Raw genomic sequence first — 19,076 nt, 5'->3', positions numbered from 1 at the left:
TTTGCTGGATCCCTTGGAGTCCAGCAGAAAAGCTAGGGATGAAAAATTCACAGGGTTATAAGAGAATTCAAGGTCCTAAATGAAATGCTGGCATAGAAGTAAAGGGGATTAAAAGGAATTAGACCTTTCTGCAGCTTTACAACTAATTACAATCCTTAAAAGTAACAGGATCAAAACAACTTCAACAATAGTGAATGAATTTAGGTTAGTTGTTAAATTATTTAATGTTAGTTTCCAACTCTTATTAAAGAGTTACGCCTATTATAATTGCAGTAATGTTTACGTGGATATTAGCCTGCTTAAGAATTGGGTTAAGACATTTTGTTTCTTTAGTGAGTACATTTTTCCTAACCAGGAAAGCTCTCTTTTTTGACATTCTTTATGTTTAGCCAAAATTACATGTAAGTTGTTTTGTTTTACCTTCAATATCCTGGGTATCAATTTTCAAATAAAAGCTGCAAACTTCCTCAGAGGTGCTGGTTTTATGAACTATCGTTTTTACCTATATGGAGACATGGAAACAAGAAGGTTCTATTTAAAATGGGAAAATAAAAAAGGTATCATGGCAGTCCTGCTGACGTAAAGGCGGTGCTTGAAGTTTTGATTTCAGAATCCAGGATGAATGGTGGACACTAACGACTCATTTCCCAGCAGCTGAACTTGCAGCAAACTCCAAACCTGAAACATAGCTGGGAAGCCCAAAGTAAACAAACAAACAAAAAAATGACCTTTGTCCAGGCACATTCTTGGTCTGAGCACCTTACACTACAGAAAATTCCCAAGGGTCTTGTCCCGGAGCTTGGTCGCTTTAATTTTACACATGACCCTACAAGGCTAGGAAGTGTGGTTTTACACTAGCCCATACACCATCAAGGCAAGGTGTGTTGGGTGGGTGAGGGAACTGTCAGAAGTAGATACAGTGAGAGCAACCAGAATGGCAGAAAAGGACCACCCCTTCCTCGGGCAATCTATAAACAGACCTTGAAGGAATAAATAGAGGAAAAATAATATTCTATTGGTGATTTTAATTTTGTTATCAATAGAATATTAAATTAAAATCACCAATAGAATATTAAATTCAGCTCAGAACACACAGCTTAAGACTGCAAGGATATATGTAAAGAAATTAGAAAACTTGTAACCACAAAAATGGCTAAAATAGAAGAAACTTCAACCTTGATTATAATACCTCAATCCTCAAACACATTGGATAAACAAGATGTGACATGTTATTAACCAAAGAAAACACACATACATGCACAATGTATGAGGCACTCATATAAAAAAAATTATAGGTCCAAACATAGTCATGTACCACATAACCCTGGGGATGTGTTCTCAGAATGAAGTCATTAGGCCGTTTTGATGTTGGGTGACTATCATAGGGATTACTTACAAAAGCTAGGCAGCTATGACATCACTAGGTGATATAATCTTATAAGACCATTGTCTATGTGGTCCCAGCATTGACAGCAATGTCATTATGTGGTACATGACTGTATAATTAGGTATATATAATTTCTACAAATATACAGAAGGTATGCATACAAGGATTAACAAGTCATTATCAAAAATAAATTGTGTGAGGAGCTGTCAAGATAGCTCGAAAGAATTAGAACATTCTCTGAATCCTATTTTAGTCATGGTTATCCAAGTTCAGATTACTGTGACTTTGTGGCAAAGTCCTTAACTTTTACATTACCTAGTACAAATAGAGACACAGCTCCCTACTGATTTCCAGTTAAATACTTACATGTACTGTAGCCAGGCCATTGCTAAATCCTGTACTGATGACAAGGTCATCATTGAGAGGCACCTGGAAAGAAATCAGGCTTTTTTATTATTCAATAGGGAGAGAGGATGGAGCAAAGAAAAGAGTTGACTGACACCTGCCAGTCTCCTCTCAGAGCCCTGGTGAGAGTCAATGGATAAGACACATGCCCATAGTTGGCACTAAAAGCTGCTGGAGCTCACCCTTGCCTTCCATATGTGAGCAAGATGCCTGAGCTCTCTTGAAGGACAGCTCACTCATGTCAGAGGTCCTTTTTGGTTGCGTTATTGTTATAGATGATCATAGTAAACCTGGGTCTTCATTTCCTTTTGCCAGTCAACTAAGTTTCTAGCTTGATGGCTTATTTCTTCCTACTTGTCTCTGGCCTTGTTTGTCCAAACTCCTGACACCCCACTCAAGCCTTCTAAACCCATCGCTGCTGTTGCTTTTCTTTCCAACCCACTAGGAGGAAATGAAGACAAGAACTCAGTTAAGTAATTCTCCTCTCGAGAGAATTTTTATCCTTCAAATTCCCAATTCGTGGAAATCCTGGGAGAGGTCATGCTGAGCAAGGGCCGAAGTGTCCGTCTGTAGCCCCCCCTGACCCATGCTTAGCACACTAGTGCAAAAAGGATCCAGGGTGCATTCAGGTTTGTCATCCTTCTCTCAAATGTTAGGAGACTTCAGAAAATTGGCCAATTATCCTATTCTACCTGACAGAATCTTGCCACATTAACTGGAAAGCTAGAAAAAAAGGTTTCTATGGACAAATACGTTTGGGAAATGCTATGCAATGGGCCCACCTGGCTCCTGAGTCACATTAAAGAATAGGAGAATCTTATACTAAAGAACTCATTTCACTTATTTTATTTTAAAATTTTTAAAAAATATTAATTTTTTAGTTATAGGTGGACACAATGTCTTTATTTTACTTTATGTGGTGCTGAGGATCAAACCCAGTGCCTCACACATCCCAGGCAAGCATTCTCCCTCTGAGCCCCAGCCCCAGCCCTCGTTTCACTTAATTTAAACAAAAGTTTCCGCACTTATTCAATGACCTAACATTCTTTAATTTCATGTAACATGTTTAAAGAAGAGCGTGTGTACAGAATTCCAAACTAGATAATAACAGCCCAGGTTTCACATGCAAGCAGCATTCTGGGCTGAGGTTCAAGGTATTTTAAGATGACAAGAGACTCTTACAAAATTACCCCTATGGAGAAAAGTACTTTTAGCTACGTCAAACAAGCCCACTAGGATCCTTAGGCCAATAGCTCCTCATTAGAACTTGGACTCAGAATGTGAATCTGGTGAGTTTTAAATGCTCAGGGGTGGGATGGGGATGGCTCAGTGGTAGAATGCTTGTCTGGTAAGAGTGAGGACCCAGCACCACAGAAACAAAACAGCAAACAAAAAACAATAACTAAATGCTCTCAGGGACAGGAGACACATTCATAAACCAAGGACCATAAGAGCAAATGCCTACAGAGGCTGAGTGAAGCTAGTGAGGACATAAATGCATATTTCATGTGACTAGTGAAAATTATAGCAAATTAAAAATGACATGCCAATCAATGCCTAGAGCCCTATCACCGATCTTTTGATTTTCTTTTTTAAAATACTTTTATTTCACTTATCTATTTTTATGTGGTGCTGAGGATCAAACCCAGGGTCTCGCATGTGTGAGGGCTCCGCTCTACCACTGAGCCACAACCCCAACCCTGATCTTTTGATTTTTTTAAGGGAAGCTGAGAATCATATTTGTATTTAAAATCTCTGGATCTTTAAATGTTGGCACAGACCTGTATTCAGGTCTATATCTTTTTAAAATTATGGGCCACTGGTTTGCAACTTTTGCATTATTTTTATTTTTATTTTTCATGCCTATTTAATATTTTTCACAAGCATAGAATTGTGGAGGATGTAGACAGTGAGGACTATCCCAATTATCTGTATCTTTAAATATGCTTAATAATACAAACATAATAATTAGAAAAATAAATATTAGCAGCTTCATACTAACTGCTAATAGTAATATAGAACATACTTTTCCCCAGTGTGTCTTTGTCTTTGGGAAATTTTCATAAGTCATTAGAGTTTTCACTTTTAAAAATCCATCAGTAGCAAAGGACATGAAGCAAGGAGTTTGGGGACCTAAAGGCCAATTCCTACTTGGTTACAGTCTGCATATAGGACTGAGGCCAAAAGAACCACCAGGAGTCTTCCATGTCTGCTCTCCCACTCTGCAGCTGAACCTTTGTGTATGACATACCTATATCTGGAATGTTCTTCCCTTCTCTTTGCCTGGCTACCTCACTCCGATTGTTCCAGATCTGACCCACATATTTGGGCATGTTAAGACAATGTCCCCATCTTTCAGCCTGGATCAGGAGGCCCCTCTTGGAACTTGCACAGACTTATTGAGGCTCTTCATTTTCTCTGTCTGCTTAAATGACTGTCTCTCCCCTGTACACAGGTTCTTTGGGTTTTACTTTGGAGTCCCCAGCACTCACGATATAGCAGGCACTCCCCCTTAGGGCACCCCAGGCACTCAGCAATATATTTAAATGGTGCATAAATCTGTTTGTACAGTAAGGGCAGGACAGATGATTGGTGGTCTTACCCAAAGGTGAAATATTATGAAAAAAATCTTTATTTACCTCTACTGGCCTCCCAAGGAAATTCTCTTTGGTCACCTTGTAATGGTGGAAGTCCCCTTTGTGCTTGTAGGAGACATTGATGTCCATATTCAATTGGAGTTGTTTAACCAGGAGTGAATATTCTGTCAGGCCCTCGATGGCATTGATTGTATCCTATCAACAACCAGCAAGGCATGAATCACATTGAGCTTATTTATATCCCCCCATTTGACAAATGCCCTTCCTTATGAATGTGTGCATCATCATTGTTGGAGGCAAAACTCCAGTGCCCAAGGGCAACCATTGTGGAGGTGGAAGGGCGTCTCCTTTCCTCTCAACAAGGATGCTGCTGTTTGTAGGAACAGGAAGTAAGTGTGGTCTCAGACCTGGGTTCTCTACATATTCTGTTCAGGTAACCTCGGGCAAGTCACTCTGCTGAATGCCCCTGACTCTATTTTCCCTTCCCAGTATTCCCTGTTTTAGTGTTTCCTTTCTTCCGTTTTTAGCACCCATCTCCATTTGTTATACTTTTATTTGTAGTTAGTTAAAATACTTTTCTTTATAGTTAGTGACCTCCCTCTCTGTCATATGAGTCATGGTGTGAGTGAGTACTGTATCTTGGTATCTGCGATGGTTTGATTGTGTCCCCAGGTTCAGATTGGAAACCTAATCCCCAGTGTGGCAATGTTGGAGATGGATTCTAATGAGAAATATCTAGGTCTATGGGAGAACCACCCTCACTAATGGATTAATGCCATTTTTGTCCTTATAAGTATGAGTTTGACCCTCTTTTGTGTGTGATTGTTCTCTTTCTTTTCTTCTCTTGACCTCTTTGCCTTCCTTCAAGGGATGATGCTGCAGGAAGGCCCTTGCCAGTTGCCAGATGATGGCACTTTAATCTTCTACTTTCCAGCCTCCCAAACCATGAGCTAATCCATTTCTGTTCAGTATAAACCGCCTACTCTGTGGTATTTGGCACTAGCAGCAAAAAAACTGATGGATACAATATCTATTGCATTTAGTAGGTACATATGATAGCTACTCAAGAAATATTTGTTGAAGAATAAATGAGAAATTTATCATTTTGGGTTTCATCTTCCTTACCTATAAAATGAAGAAATGTGGCTAGATCAGAGATGTTACATACACAGCTATTCTCTTTGTGCATGCCTATGGAAGCCAGTGCTAATCAGTAGGGCATTTTTTTCCCTCTCCTAAGCCTACAGTTGTCCTCAAGACAAATCCATTAGATGATTACTAGATTAATCCTTCAGGATCCCTGAACTGTATATTTACATATATCTATAAATATATGTAGATATACACATGTCATCATTATCTAAACATTCAGGGGGCAGAAAAGATGTTAATATTTCAGCTTAATTTTGAATATAGAATATAGGCAATTCCATCATTGTACAAACATCACAGAGTATACTCACACAAACCTAGGTATAGGACAATCACTCAACGTGGCCTCTTTATACAATGAAGAGATGCGGTAAACACAAGATGTGTGAGGTTTTTGTAAGTAGAGTGAGTATGCTTTAAAGTAATAAGAAGTGTACTATAGGGGTGGGGGTGTAGGTCAGTGTACAGTTTGTGCTTAGCAAGCTCAAGGTGCAAGATTTAATAATCCCAGCACCCAAAATAAAAATATAGTATATAAATAGACAAAACCAGTAACATACTCATTTATTATCAAGTATTAAGTGCATAATTGTATGTGCTATGCTTTTATATGAGCGGTAGTGCAATAGGTTTGTTTTTACCTGCGTTACCACAGGCATGTGAGTAACATGTTACACTATGACATTATGATAAGCACATCATCACTAGGGAACAGGAATTTTTCAGGGCTCCCTGGAACCACTGTTGTATATGTGGTCTCTCATTGACTGAAATGATATTATGTGGCACATGACTGTATTTTATACAACGACATAATAGAATATAAAATATACATACTCAAATAATTGATAGGTAGGTAAATATAACAATCAGAGTTTCTCTTACTTTTTAGTTGTTTTCTGCAGGGAAGGGTAAGGGTACCTTTGACTACATGGTAAAGACTATGTTACATAGGATGTGATATAATTGTGTATACATATATATATATAATATGTATATATACATATATAGTATATATATGTATATATACACATTATTGCTTTAGTCAAGTAAACCAGTCACCTTGAATCCTTTTGGAACAAATTATTATTTTTTTAAAAGAACTTACAAGGCTTTCATGGTCTCTAAGAATTAGGAAGGAATCCCTGGGCTTAGTTGGGAGATGGAAGTCCTGAGTTAGGGTCTGCCACTAATGCCCTGAGGAAACTCCCTGGGCTCACTTCCCTCTCCACATAGTAAGGATATCAATGCAGATGGCTCTAGGGGGCCTTCACTTCTAAACATTTACTTTAATCTATAGCGTGCTCATTTGGTGGGCAAAGCATGGAGGCCAGAATAAGTGTGGAATGCGTGGTGTGAGCAACAATAAAAATGTCTACAGGAGGATAAAAGAAGCCACAAAAGTACTACCTGGGTGGAGTAGAAGCCGCCTCCGTACCTCTGCTCCTCCGCTAGCCATTTGATGATGGGTTTGACATAATTCATGTCTTTCAGGCTGAGGCTGGTGAGCAAGGCGTAGGCGGTGGTTTCCACCATACCTGCGGTGCCCATGTTAGGTGTGGAGCTGTCTCTACGCTGGAGATTATCTTTCCAAAAGCGGTAAATGGGTGGATTACCTGATATAAACACATCACATAGGATTAAAAATGTGAATATGACACCACTTTAGTAGTGAGTATATTATCGCCTTCTCATTCCTAGAAGTTTCTGATTTTTTTTCTTTCTTTTTTTAATATTTATTTTTTAGGTGTAGATGGACACAACACAATGCCTTTATTTTTATGTGGTACTGAGGATCGAACCCGGGTCCCGCCCATGCTAGGTGAGCACTCTACCGCTGAGCCACAATCCCAGACCCTCTGATTTTCTTTATATGAAGAAATTCCTCAAGGGTCCGATACAAAATGAGATCACTTATGACAAGCGTTACTTGTCTTTATTTGTAAAGGTCAATGTGGAAAGGCCACATGGACCAGGGCGAGGTGGTTCAGTGGAGTGGAAAGTGCAATAAGCTGGAGATTAACAGACCCAGGTGCCAGTCTCTCCTCTAGGACTAACACCTCTGTCAACCTGGGCAAGTTCCCTTGGTCAATCTTCTAGTACTTCATGTAGATAATACTTTCTTTCATGCAGTGAAACTTAAATGAGATTCTAAATGCGAAAAATATCTGTAAACCAGAAAGCACCATGCACATAGAAAAGATCACTACTATTATTCACACTACAAAGTAAATTGGAGAACCTTTCTCCCTGAAGGAAAAAAATCCACATACTGGGAATTATTAGATTCTGCCCACATCCTTATTAGATCTTTAATTATTTTCTTCCAATTTAAAGTACCAAAGGGAATTTCATACATGCAGCACTTTTCATAACATAGATTCTAAATTATATATACTATACATCCATATTATATATAATATGTATACATATATATGTGTGTATAAATAGTATATAAAATATATTATATAATATATAAATGTATTATATAATATGATATATATATATATTTTATATATATATATATATATATATATATATATATATATATATATATATATATATATATATATATATATATATATATATAAAATTGCTTTAGTCAAGTAAACCAGTCACCTTGAATCCTTTTTGGAACAAATTATTATTACATTTTTTAAAAACCTTGAAATCATTTTTGACAGTTAGTAAAAAGTTTCATGTGTCTGTTTACAACTCATTAATTACATTATTTTCATGACCTTGAACAAGATACTTTACTATCCCTTTCAGAGACTCACATTTGCTACATTTGAAATGAAAGATTTAGTTTAGGTTCTGAAAGAAACTTCCAGCTTGAACATTATTTTAATTATAAAGTTCTTTTCTAGCTCTTAAATTCTATGATTTTCTGATCCATATCATAATATGGAAGATGTTTCTTTTGTGTGATTTTTGAAGTAGTTTACAAGAGGTTTGGAGGTATGTGATAAAATATAGTCATTTTTCAGTGATGACAGAGTGAAGCTTTGTAGAAGGCCATAACCTCATTTAAAAATAAAATTTTTATAAAACTCCATCCAGGAGAGGGCTCAAAAGTGTCCAACCAAAGGGCTGGGATTGTGGCTCAGTGATAGAGTGCTTGCCTAGCATGTGTGAGGCAGTGGGTTTGATTCTCAGCACCACATACAAACAAGTAAATAAAATAAAAAAGTTCATCAACAACTAATAAAAATACTTTTTAAAAAAGTGTCTAACCAAGCTGATGACTTTTGCTACCTGGTAGAATATAAGCAGATCAACCACTCCTTTGCTCAAAATCCTCCAGTGGCTTCCCTTCTTACTCTAAGTGGAAGTTAAAGTTCTGGGGTGCCCTCTGACCCTATAGCACTTTGACATGAATGAGACACAGGCACCCCTTGCTGTGGATGGAGGCTGCTGTCAAAACCAGGGTGCATACCTTGAGGAACAGAGCACAGGCTGGATTTCACCTTCAATTCACCAGCCTGCTTGGGTGCTGTACAGTTTAATCTGGCTTGTCATCCCCAAAGCTCATGATGGGGCTTGGTCCCCTATGCAGCAGGGATGGGAGGTGGAGCCTAATGGGGAGTGTTTGGGTCATGGGGGTGGAGTCTTCATGGATGGGTTAATGCTTTTTCTCATGGGAATGGATGAGCTATCCCAGGAGTTCAGTCTCCTTTTCTCTTTCCACCATGTGCCCACTTTGCCCATCTGCTTTCCACCAGAGGGCTTCATCAAAAGCTGAGCAAGTGCTGGCACCATGCTCTTGGACTTCAGAACTGTAAGCCCAAATAAACTTTTCTCCTCTATAAATTAACTGGTCTCTCGCATTCTAACAACAGAAACTGGACTAAGGCAAGCGTCCTAATCATTGTACACAGAATCCTGAAAAGTCCCTGTAATGGCCTCCAATGTGTTACACAACCTTCTCTCACTCCCTCCTCCTTTCCTTCCCTGACCTCACTTCCTGCTCATCATCTCAACTTTCCCATGGTCACACTGGCCTCCTGTTACTCTTGGGGCACCAGGCAGGCTCATGCCTTGGGGCATTTGTGCTTGCTCTCTGTTCACCAGAAACATCCTTCTAGCAGCCACAGGGCTTGCTTCCTGACGTCCTTTCAGGTCTTTACTCACAAACGGTCACGTGCTGTATGATATGTTTCAGTTAATCATGGGCTGCTTATACAATAGTATGTACCATATGACCTGAGTGTGTACCAGGCAGGCTATGCCATCTATGATCCTGTAAATATACTCTATTGTTCACAAGATGGTGAAACTAATACGCACCCCACTGTTAAGTGACACACAGCTGTACCATCTTCTCTGTGAGGATTAAGCTGAAGCATTTTACCTTAAATCCCAACCTTTACCCTTGTTATAACTTCTTTTCCTGCTTTATTTTTCTTCATATCAGTTATTACCAACCTGTTCACAGTTTTATTTTTGTATCATGTTTGTCTCTCCCCAAGTGGAATGTGCATTTCATAAGGGCTAGATTTTTTTCTTTGGGATCTGTTTTCTTTATTTCTAGAGCCTAGGACAATGCCTGGCACATAAAAAGTGCCCCTGAGACACTCAACACACATTTAAAAAATGTTTTTTAGTTGTCAATGGACCTTTGCTTTATTTATTTAAATGTTTATTTATTTAAATCGAACCCAGTACCTCACACATACTAGGCAAGCGTTCTACCACTGAGCCACAACCTCAACACACATTATTTGAATGAAAGAATACTTACTGAGTAAATGAATAAATAAATGAATATCAACACTTGGTGCATTGCAGCGTGATGACTGTTCCTTGAGAGCAGGGACTGTGTCTTGCTCAATCTTGTAGCCACCCACTTCCCCAAGTTAGCAGACTCTATGTGCTTAGTAAACATTTGCTGAATAACTGTGCAGGATTAGTCTCACCTTTAACCACAGCTTCTTTCTTTAAGGCTGAAGTAATTAAACGAAACCTTGGGTGTGTTTTATCTCCCAGGGAAAGAGCATAGGCCACAATGGCCAGGGTAAAGGTGTTCCGTGGCGGGAGGGCATTTTCAAGCAGGAAGGAGTCCGCTTTTTCTAGGGCTGTGTTGATTTTCTGGAAACAAGAGCAGAAGAAACTCAAGTTTGCTTGGTCAAGCACCAGCCTGTCAACTGATGAGCACAGCTCTCGGGGAGCACCATCCGGGGCAGGGGAGACAAGGGGTGGGAGGACACCACTGAGTGGAAATGGACAGTGTCTCAGAAAAGCAAGCCCTTCTGAGAGAAGGGGAAGAGCGGAACTTGGAAGAAACGTGGTTGTCCAAATCAGGTCAGGCTTTTCACCTCTGAATTCCCACTTTCCTTTTAGAGGTTTTGTCCCTTAAGTTTCTGACTTCAATGTCAGGCCTGACCTCTGGAAAGAAGCACCAAGCACAGACACAACTTTCCCCTTCCCTTTCAGCATAGTGGAGACAGGTGCATGTGTTCAAAAGAAATTATGCTAAAAATAAGTAAAACTATAAATGGCAGAAAAGAGAGCCCAGTTGCCAAAGTACTTTCTGGTCCTATGAATTCCTGGGAAAAGACTTCTATCACTTTGGGCCAACACCACTAGAAGAGTTACTATGAACGACAGCCTGGAGTATGTGGCTGGCATCCCCTCTGGCTCATCCTCCCCCCTCCACGCATGCTTCTCCCACTCATGGCTGCGGGTGCCACCTGGTCCTCTAGGCACCTGGTAATCGGTATAAGTGTAAATGCAAATACTTATTAAACAAACTAAAACTGTTTTTGTTCAGGTTCAGGTTCTGCAAATACCCTTGGTTTTTTCCATCTCAGTTCCGTATCCTAGTTTGAAGGACATGTCTCATTGAATCCTGCTGTGCAGATAGGAGTATTTAACCTTAGCTCTGGGATCTAGCTCTTCCCAAACCAAGAGAGCATTGCCATTAGCCTCTGGAAGTTTCTATGTTGGTTCACGTAGGAGGATCCTCTTTATTCCCCTCAGCAACAGTACAGTCCAAAGGAACAGACCTGTGCTTGTGTGGCCCCAAGTACTTCCATGCTACAAAGAGCTTCAGTTACTGAATTTAATGGCAACAAGCATACAGCAATATTTACAGTAAGAGAGGGGAGCTGGAGACACTGGGTCAGTCCTTCACAGTCCCCGTTATTGTCCCAATTCTACAATTTTGTACTGTGTGCCACTGGATGATTACATTCACCTTATTTACAGGCATTCATTTTCTGAAGTCTCAAGTAGTTGAGAGGATGTGGTCTCTAATAGCTATTATAGTTTTGAAAGCCTTTGATTCTAGAGTTCAAGTTATTTTCAAGTAATGTGAAAAAGGAGGAAAAGAAACTTTTTTCTAAGTATCCTCTGATTGATGGCTTCCCCACACTGCAGTAAATGGAAGGAAAGCAGACTCTTACTTACCAGCAGGGGGCATATGTCAAAAGCCTTTCTAATCCCAATGACAACAAAGGCTGTAAGATACAAGGTGTTCTGTCCAGCCTCCACAGGCAAGGTACCCTAAAAATAAACAATGTTTTAAAAAAGTAAAATGATCTGGTTCTAATTTCTTCTTTGAGGCCCACGTCCTGCCCTCCCTTCACGCACTCCACGTTTCTCCATGAGCTCAGGTCTTCCTACTCCTGTGCCTTCTGTTGCTGGTCTCTCCTGCCTCACCTCCTAGTCCCATCTGATACTTCTTCACCTCCCACCCTCAAATTCTCCCCCTCCTTCAAGATCCCGTGAAAATCCAGCTCTTCTACAAAGCCCTGGTCTCCGTTCACCCGTATGTTCCTCCAAGGGTAGTGAAAATCCAATGTAATGCTGATAAGACCTTCAGTGAAATAGATTCAACCCCATAATTTTATTTCCTGCCACTCACCATCTAGTTCTCAAGGTCCCGGTTCTTTAAATGAACCACCTCCCCATTCTCTCTTTCTGCAATTCAAAATGCCAGGCATAACAGGTATACAAAAAAATCCTCAATGTCACTAAGCATCGGGGAATTGCAAACTGACACCACAGTGCGATATTACCTGACACCTGCTAGGATGCTATGAGCAAGACAACGAGCAAAAAGTGTTGGAGAGGACATGGAGAAAAGGGACCTCTGAACACTGTTGGTGGGAATGTAACATAGGACAGCTACTATGGAAAACAGTATGGATATGGAGGTTCCTCAGAAAATTAATACAGAATTAGTATCTACCAGTACCACCACTGGGTATATGTCCAAAAGAGAGGAAATCAAGATCTCTAAGATATATTTTCCCTCCCACATTCACTGCAGCATTATATACAAAAGCCAAGATATGGAATCAATCTCAGTGTCCCTCCATGGATACATAAAATATAGTGTATAAATACACACAGTGGAATATTATTCAGCCTTTAAAAAGAAGGAGATCCTGTCATTTGTGACAACATGGATAAACTTGGAGGACATTATGCTAGGTGAAATCAGCCAGTCATTGAAAGACAAATACTGCTTATATTTGGTATCTAATAAAGTTGAACTCATAGAAGCAGTAATCAAGGCTAGGACTAGGGTTGGATTAGGGAGAGATTGGCAAAAGATACAAAATTTCACTAAGAAGAATAAAGACATAGAAGACTGTACAATAGAGACTATAGTTAATAACAATGTAGTATGTCATTTGAAAATTGCTAAGAGACTAGATTTTAAATGTTTCACCACAAAAGAGTACATGTATGATATGCTGATATATATATATATATATATATATATATATATATATATGCCCAAAGCAAACAAAAAGAATACATGTGAGATAATATATATGTTAATTAGCTTGACTGAATCATTCTATAATGTATACATACACCAAAACATCAGGCCTTATGCCATAAATATATACAATTTTAATTTTAGTTAAAAAAAAGAAATTTATTAATACTGATGAAAAACATCAGGCATGCTGTGGCTCTACTTGGAATGTTCCTTCTGTGTCCCTCCTATTTCTCCCAGGAGCCTGGTCAACTCGTTGTTTTCCAATTCCTCCCATCTAGGTTAGATTCCCTGCATTCTTTTCTTTTCTTTTCTTTTTTTTTTTTTGGTCTTGGGGATTGAACCCAGGGGTGCTGTACCACTGAGCTACACTTCCAGCCCTTTTTGTTGTCTATTTTGAGACAGGCTCTCGCCAAGTTGCCCAGGCTGGCCTTGAACTTGGGATCCTCTTATCTCGGCCTCTTGAGTCACAGGGACTACAGGTGTGTGCCACCATGCCTGACTATTTTTTCCTTTTCTTAGTATGTGCCCCGACTTGAAGTTACCTGATGTCTGACTTCTCTGCTGGGTCCTGAGCTCTGAGGCTTCAGTGGCCACTTTGCTTGTGTTCATGGCTGGGTCCCTGCCACCTAGTACTTAATAAATATCTTTTGACTCATATGAAGTACATTAGTGAACATACCCACATATATCTTGATTAGAGTCGCTAGTGCTTAGGCTAGCATTTGTACCCTCCCTTCTCTACCAGTGTATGAGCTTCTTTGTGGCAGGGATACTATCTGGGGTCCATTCTTCTCGGCTCTTCTGTCCTACCATGCCCAAATAAGCCCTGGCATGATCAGGTGCTTGGTGGATGGTTGTTGAATGAATGCGGATAGATGGGTAGATGGGTGGATGGTTGGATGGGAGGATGGGTGGGTATTTCAAAAAGAAATGTGTTATAGTATTTTACTGTTCAAATAGCGCCTTGATGATGTTAGTTGCCCCCATTTCTCATGGGAGTCCAATATTTTGCTATTGGTATAGCAAGGGACCAGTATGAGATCCACTGTCAATCATGGAAGTCACTTGTGCTTGATATGAAAGGGAATGGATAAGAGCAGGCAGATAAAAAATTCTGTTGAATCTTATGTAAGGTATAGAAGGAATTTCTGAGCTACCTTGGAGCGATATTGTAATTTCTTTGTAATTCAAGTTTGTAAGTAGATTTTAATCTCAGAAAACTCTTCCTTTTACTTTTTAAAATAATTTGACCCCCATCTCTCTTATTAACAGGGTCTAAATAAGGTCTCATCTTTCACGACAACACCTTGATCTGCAAGATGACTCTGAACTTTAGGTACAGATTCCTCGCCAAAGGGAGGTAGACAAATTGATATATTTTATTTATTCTGAGATTTCTGGAAGTTAACCCATGTGAACTACAAATACCTGTTCTACCAGTCACTTATCTGACCTCCAATGAGCTATTTGAGGATCTCTCCATCTCAGAGAGTATAGGAAGGCTTTAGTATTCTTTGCCTCTTCACAAGAGGAGTTTCCTGCTAGATTACATATATGTTATTCCTATTTTCTTCATCCTCCCTTAGTAGAATGAGAATGAAATTCATAAATAAAATTATTGCTAATTTATATATTTGACTTCCTTACCTGTAATTTTATTGGTTGATACTGAGAATTTTCCTTAAAAGATCCGTTTTCCAATTGACAATTCTCAACCAGCCACAGTAAAGAATTACAAATGGAATTTTGGTTCTGCTCTACATATTTATTTACTTGTCCAAGTACTCTTAGAGCAAAAGCTGTTAACCTTTAAGACAGAAATCAAATAAATATTTAGAATGCTGAATTCCTTTTGGCTTTCAATTTGCAGGGTGTGTTAGTTCATACAATTTTATGCTTCCAAAGAAAGTAAAAAATTTAAAACACAATTCCAAAGGAAGTCACCATTTTACAAGGTGATAAGACATTTGAAAGATTTCCAAAACATTCCGTCAATAATAAATGCAAACAGCATGTCTTCTGTGATTACAACAGTGTTAGTTAGCATAGAAGCTAAAACTGATTCTCAATGACAAGGAAAAAAAATACTTTCTAAGGTTAAAGAAAACCAAGGTGAAAGAAATAATTTTGAGTCAAGATACTGACACACGAACACAAGCCATGGAAGAGTAAAACTGTAAATTCTAGGTTGTAAAATTTGCACAGTGTTGGCATCTAAATCGCTAAGGCTTGAATTTCCTTTCCCAGCACCCCTGGGATTGTCTTATCTCACTTCTTCCCCTTGAACTCTGCTGTTGGCACAAAGCTTGCTACTACACAAGGAACTTTTAACTTTTAATATCAGGATTACTTGGACAAAAAGCAATTTCAGTCTCTGTTAGGATCTAACACAGAGCTATTAGGCAGGATGGAATTCATGACCTCCTCAAGCACCTCTTTCCTTTCTAGCTGCCCAAGAGCAGCTCCCTCTTGGCCTCTCCACATCCCAGACTCAGATCACTTGACTCCCCTACTCCACTTCCTCTCACTTTAAAATTTTGTAGGTTTATTTAATTTGCTTTCTTTTTTTTTTTTAAATATTTTTCAGTTGTAGATGCACACACAGTATCTTTGTTTATTTTATGTGATGCTGAGGATTGAACCCAGTGCCTCACACATGCGGGGGCAAATGCTTTACCACTGAGCTACAGCCACAATCCATAAGATATTTTTGTGTGTGTATGGCACTGGGGATCAAACCCAGGGCTTGTGCATGCTAGGCAAGCACTCTACCAACTGAACTGTATCTCAGACCTAATTTGTTTTCACTTGCTTTTTTTTTTTTACTTAAAAATTAATTAATTAATTAATTTTAATTAGGTATATATGACAACAGAATGCAATTTGATTCATTGTACACAATTGCAGCATAACTTTTCATTTCTCTGGTTGTACACGATGTAGCATCTCACCATATGAGCAGTCATACACGTACCCAGGGTAATAATGTCCATCTCATTCCACCATCTTTCCTCTCCCCAGGCCCACTTCCTTTCCCCTCCGCACCTTTTGCAAAATCATTTGCTTTTTAAAAAACGCATTTTAAGTAATTAATTTTCAGAGGGAAAACTTTCATATGATTCAAAAATCCAAATGCATAAAAGGATAGATAACGAAGAATCTTCCTCCTACCCACTCCCTACCCCCCACTCTTTCTCGTACGATCCTTCCAGATATTAAAGACAAGACAATAAGCTCCCTGTTACCTTTCCATCCCGGCCACACCAAAGCAGCAGTAGTATATTTACATTATCCTGTACTTGGCTTTTTTTCATTTAATAATATACCTTAGAGTCTATACATATATACATATATGTATAGACTCTATATACATAGTTTCCTCATTCTTTCACAGATGATTTTATATATTACAGTATTTTGGTACAGATGCATGAAACTATTTTAGCTATGAACCTATTTATGGGTCTTTATATTGTTCTTAATCTTTGTTTCAATAGCTTTATTAATTTATTTTAAAAAATTTAAGCTGCAGATGGACCCAATATCTTTACTTATTCATTTATTCTTTACATAGTACTGAGGATTGAACCCAGTGCCTCATATGCCTGAGGCAAATGCTCTACCATTGAGCCCCAGCCCCAGCCTCTCTCCCCACGTGGGTCCCTTTTCTTAATCTTCCTCTGATGACATCAGAAGGTCATTTTCTATTCTGTTGACTTTTAGGGAAAATAATTGAGAGATTCTCTTCCTGCAATCCCCTAGTCTGCTCCCAAGCAGGAGGAACACTTCCATGATGGCCATATTCAAGAACCCTCACTGGGCCTTGTATGGTGGCACACACCTATAATCTCAGCAGCTTGGGAGGCTGAGGCAGGAGAATTGTGAGTTCAAAACCAGCCTCAGAAACAATGAGGCACTAAGCAACTCAGTGGTACCCCATCTCTAAATAAAATACAAAAAAAGGGCTGGGGATGTGACTTAGTGGTTGAGTGCCTCTGATTCAATCCCCAGCATCTCCCTACAAAAAAAAAAAAAAAAAAAAAAAAAAAAATCCTCACTGGAGCTCTTTTGGAATCTAGCTTCTGGGAATGTCTTTTCTGTTAGCAGCCTAGAGAAGCCTAAAAGCGTAGTTGTAGGCCAGGCTCCCTTTCCATCTGTTAGCTATCTGGCCACTTATGCACCCTCCTTGGGCTTCAGTTTCAAGGCAATAGCAATAAAGAGAAAAAAGGTTCTCACTCCTGGAATCTGTTATAAGGATTAATTATATGACCACACCTAAAAATAGTTCTGGCTTACAGTTACATATCCGGTGGGTCTAAGTGAGTGTATCTGCCTCTGTTTGGTCCTGGGTTGCCTCAGACCCAGAGTCCTTCAGGAATGGATATTTAGACAGCTCTTCACTAGTTAATAATGAAGCAAGAGCATCTGGCTCAGGCTTTTTGGGTCCTCTTCTCACTAACCTGTCTTTTCTAGATGGCTCTGAAATTCAAAATTTAAGTGTGACTTGGAGGAAAGAAGAAATTGTAGGTTATTTGACTTTCTTTTGTTCTAGACCTTTCTTTTGTTCTAGACCTTCTCTAGAAGCTCTTTTAGGCTGGCTTAGCTCCTCCAGCTTTACAATTGGATCTGGTATACTAAAAATTTGTAGTGGAAAAGAATGTTTGAAACTACCTTGAAGAGAAATCTGACAAAATGTAATGAAACTGAAAATGTGCATGCCTTACATCCCAGCAATTCCATTTCTGGGGATACACCCTACAGAAACTCACAGGTGTGCACAAAGAGACATATGAAGATGTTCATTAGAGTGTAATTTCTGAAAATTGGAAGAATTGTCCATCAAATGAGAACGGATAAGGAACATATGATGTGTGATATATTTGTAAAATATAATACCGCATGCAATGAATGGAATGTACTAGATCTACCTATGTTGCTAGACCTAAAAACCTAAATGTTGAAGGAAATAGGCAAGTTGCAGAATGATAGCTAGTTTGATACTAGTTTTGAAAACCTTTTTTTTTTTTTAAATCAAACACAAAAGGGATTCTTATGAATTATAATAATATAACACAAAAAAGTTCACAATCATCAATTCTGGGTTTTGTTAATATAAATAGTATACTTTTTTGTATATGTATACTTTTCAAAGTATGAATGATATTTTTTTGTTTTTGGTCTTTGTTTTTCCAGAAAATTTTTGTGGGTATTCAGGTGCTGTTTCCTCTTATGCATATTATTTCTTTGAAGGAACTTACAGGGTCAAGGACAGTACTCATTGCATGCAAGTGCTCCTGTTTCTGGCTAAACGCTATCCACTCCGCCTTGCCCCGACCTCTTGAAGGGCTCTGGTGTTGACCTAGAGGTCATGTCACCTTCTCTCAGGATTTCTGTTCTCCAGGCTTGCTTCCCAGTTCATCTTGTGGCAGTTTCCTGTCAGCATTGACACCCTTCTACTCCTGTAACCTAGTGTTACCCTCTGGTTGGTGTGCTCCCAGGACCCATGAGTCTTTGAAAATGTGCCACCTACATGTGGTAGGACCCAATTCTGAAGTCTAATCTGTGGCACATGATAACTGATTGGACTTGGAACCAAAAGCAAAGGGAGGGGTCAACAGCCAACTGAGGAGCCTGACTTGACGGGTGGGGATGAGGGTAGGGCATTGCCGGGCACTGATGAAGGGAACAGAGAAACGTGTCTGAGAAGGAGAGAATGAATTGGACACAGACTGTGCTTGAGGCCTTGGGCTGCAGAGCTTTGGAGAGAAGTTAGGCCTGGAGACATCAATTAGGGAGT

At 39.2% G+C, this 19,076-nt stretch overlaps 1 protein-coding gene across 1 annotated transcript in view; it reads right to left on the bottom strand.

Annotated features, from left to right (window-relative positions):
- Positions 1-19,076, bottom strand: part of LOC107152134 (complement C5-like) — an 85,224-nt gene that overhangs the window by 17,114 nt on the left and 49,034 nt on the right. Inside the window, exons 26-32 of the mRNA XM_015497664.2 lie at positions 14,927-15,086; positions 11,953-12,048; positions 10,461-10,632; positions 6,952-7,157; positions 4,432-4,584; positions 1,754-1,816; positions 421-502 (exon numbers count right to left, since the gene is read on the bottom strand). Coding sequence (XP_015353150.1) covers positions 421-502; positions 1,754-1,816; positions 4,432-4,584; positions 6,952-7,157; positions 10,461-10,632; positions 11,953-12,048; positions 14,927-15,086 — 932 coding nt within the window. The remainder of the gene's footprint in view (positions 1-420; positions 503-1,753; positions 1,817-4,431; positions 4,585-6,951; positions 7,158-10,460; positions 10,633-11,952; positions 12,049-14,926; positions 15,087-19,076) is intronic.

Source organism: Marmota marmota, unplaced genomic scaffold (assembly GCF_001458135.2).
Source record: "Marmota marmota marmota unplaced genomic scaffold, marMar, whole genome shotgun sequence".
NCBI classification, from domain to species: domain Eukaryota; kingdom Metazoa; phylum Chordata; class Mammalia; order Rodentia; family Sciuridae; genus Marmota; species Marmota marmota.
The sequence above is the reverse complement of the archived record's forward strand: the minus strand, read 5'-3'. Positions and strand labels throughout refer to the sequence as shown.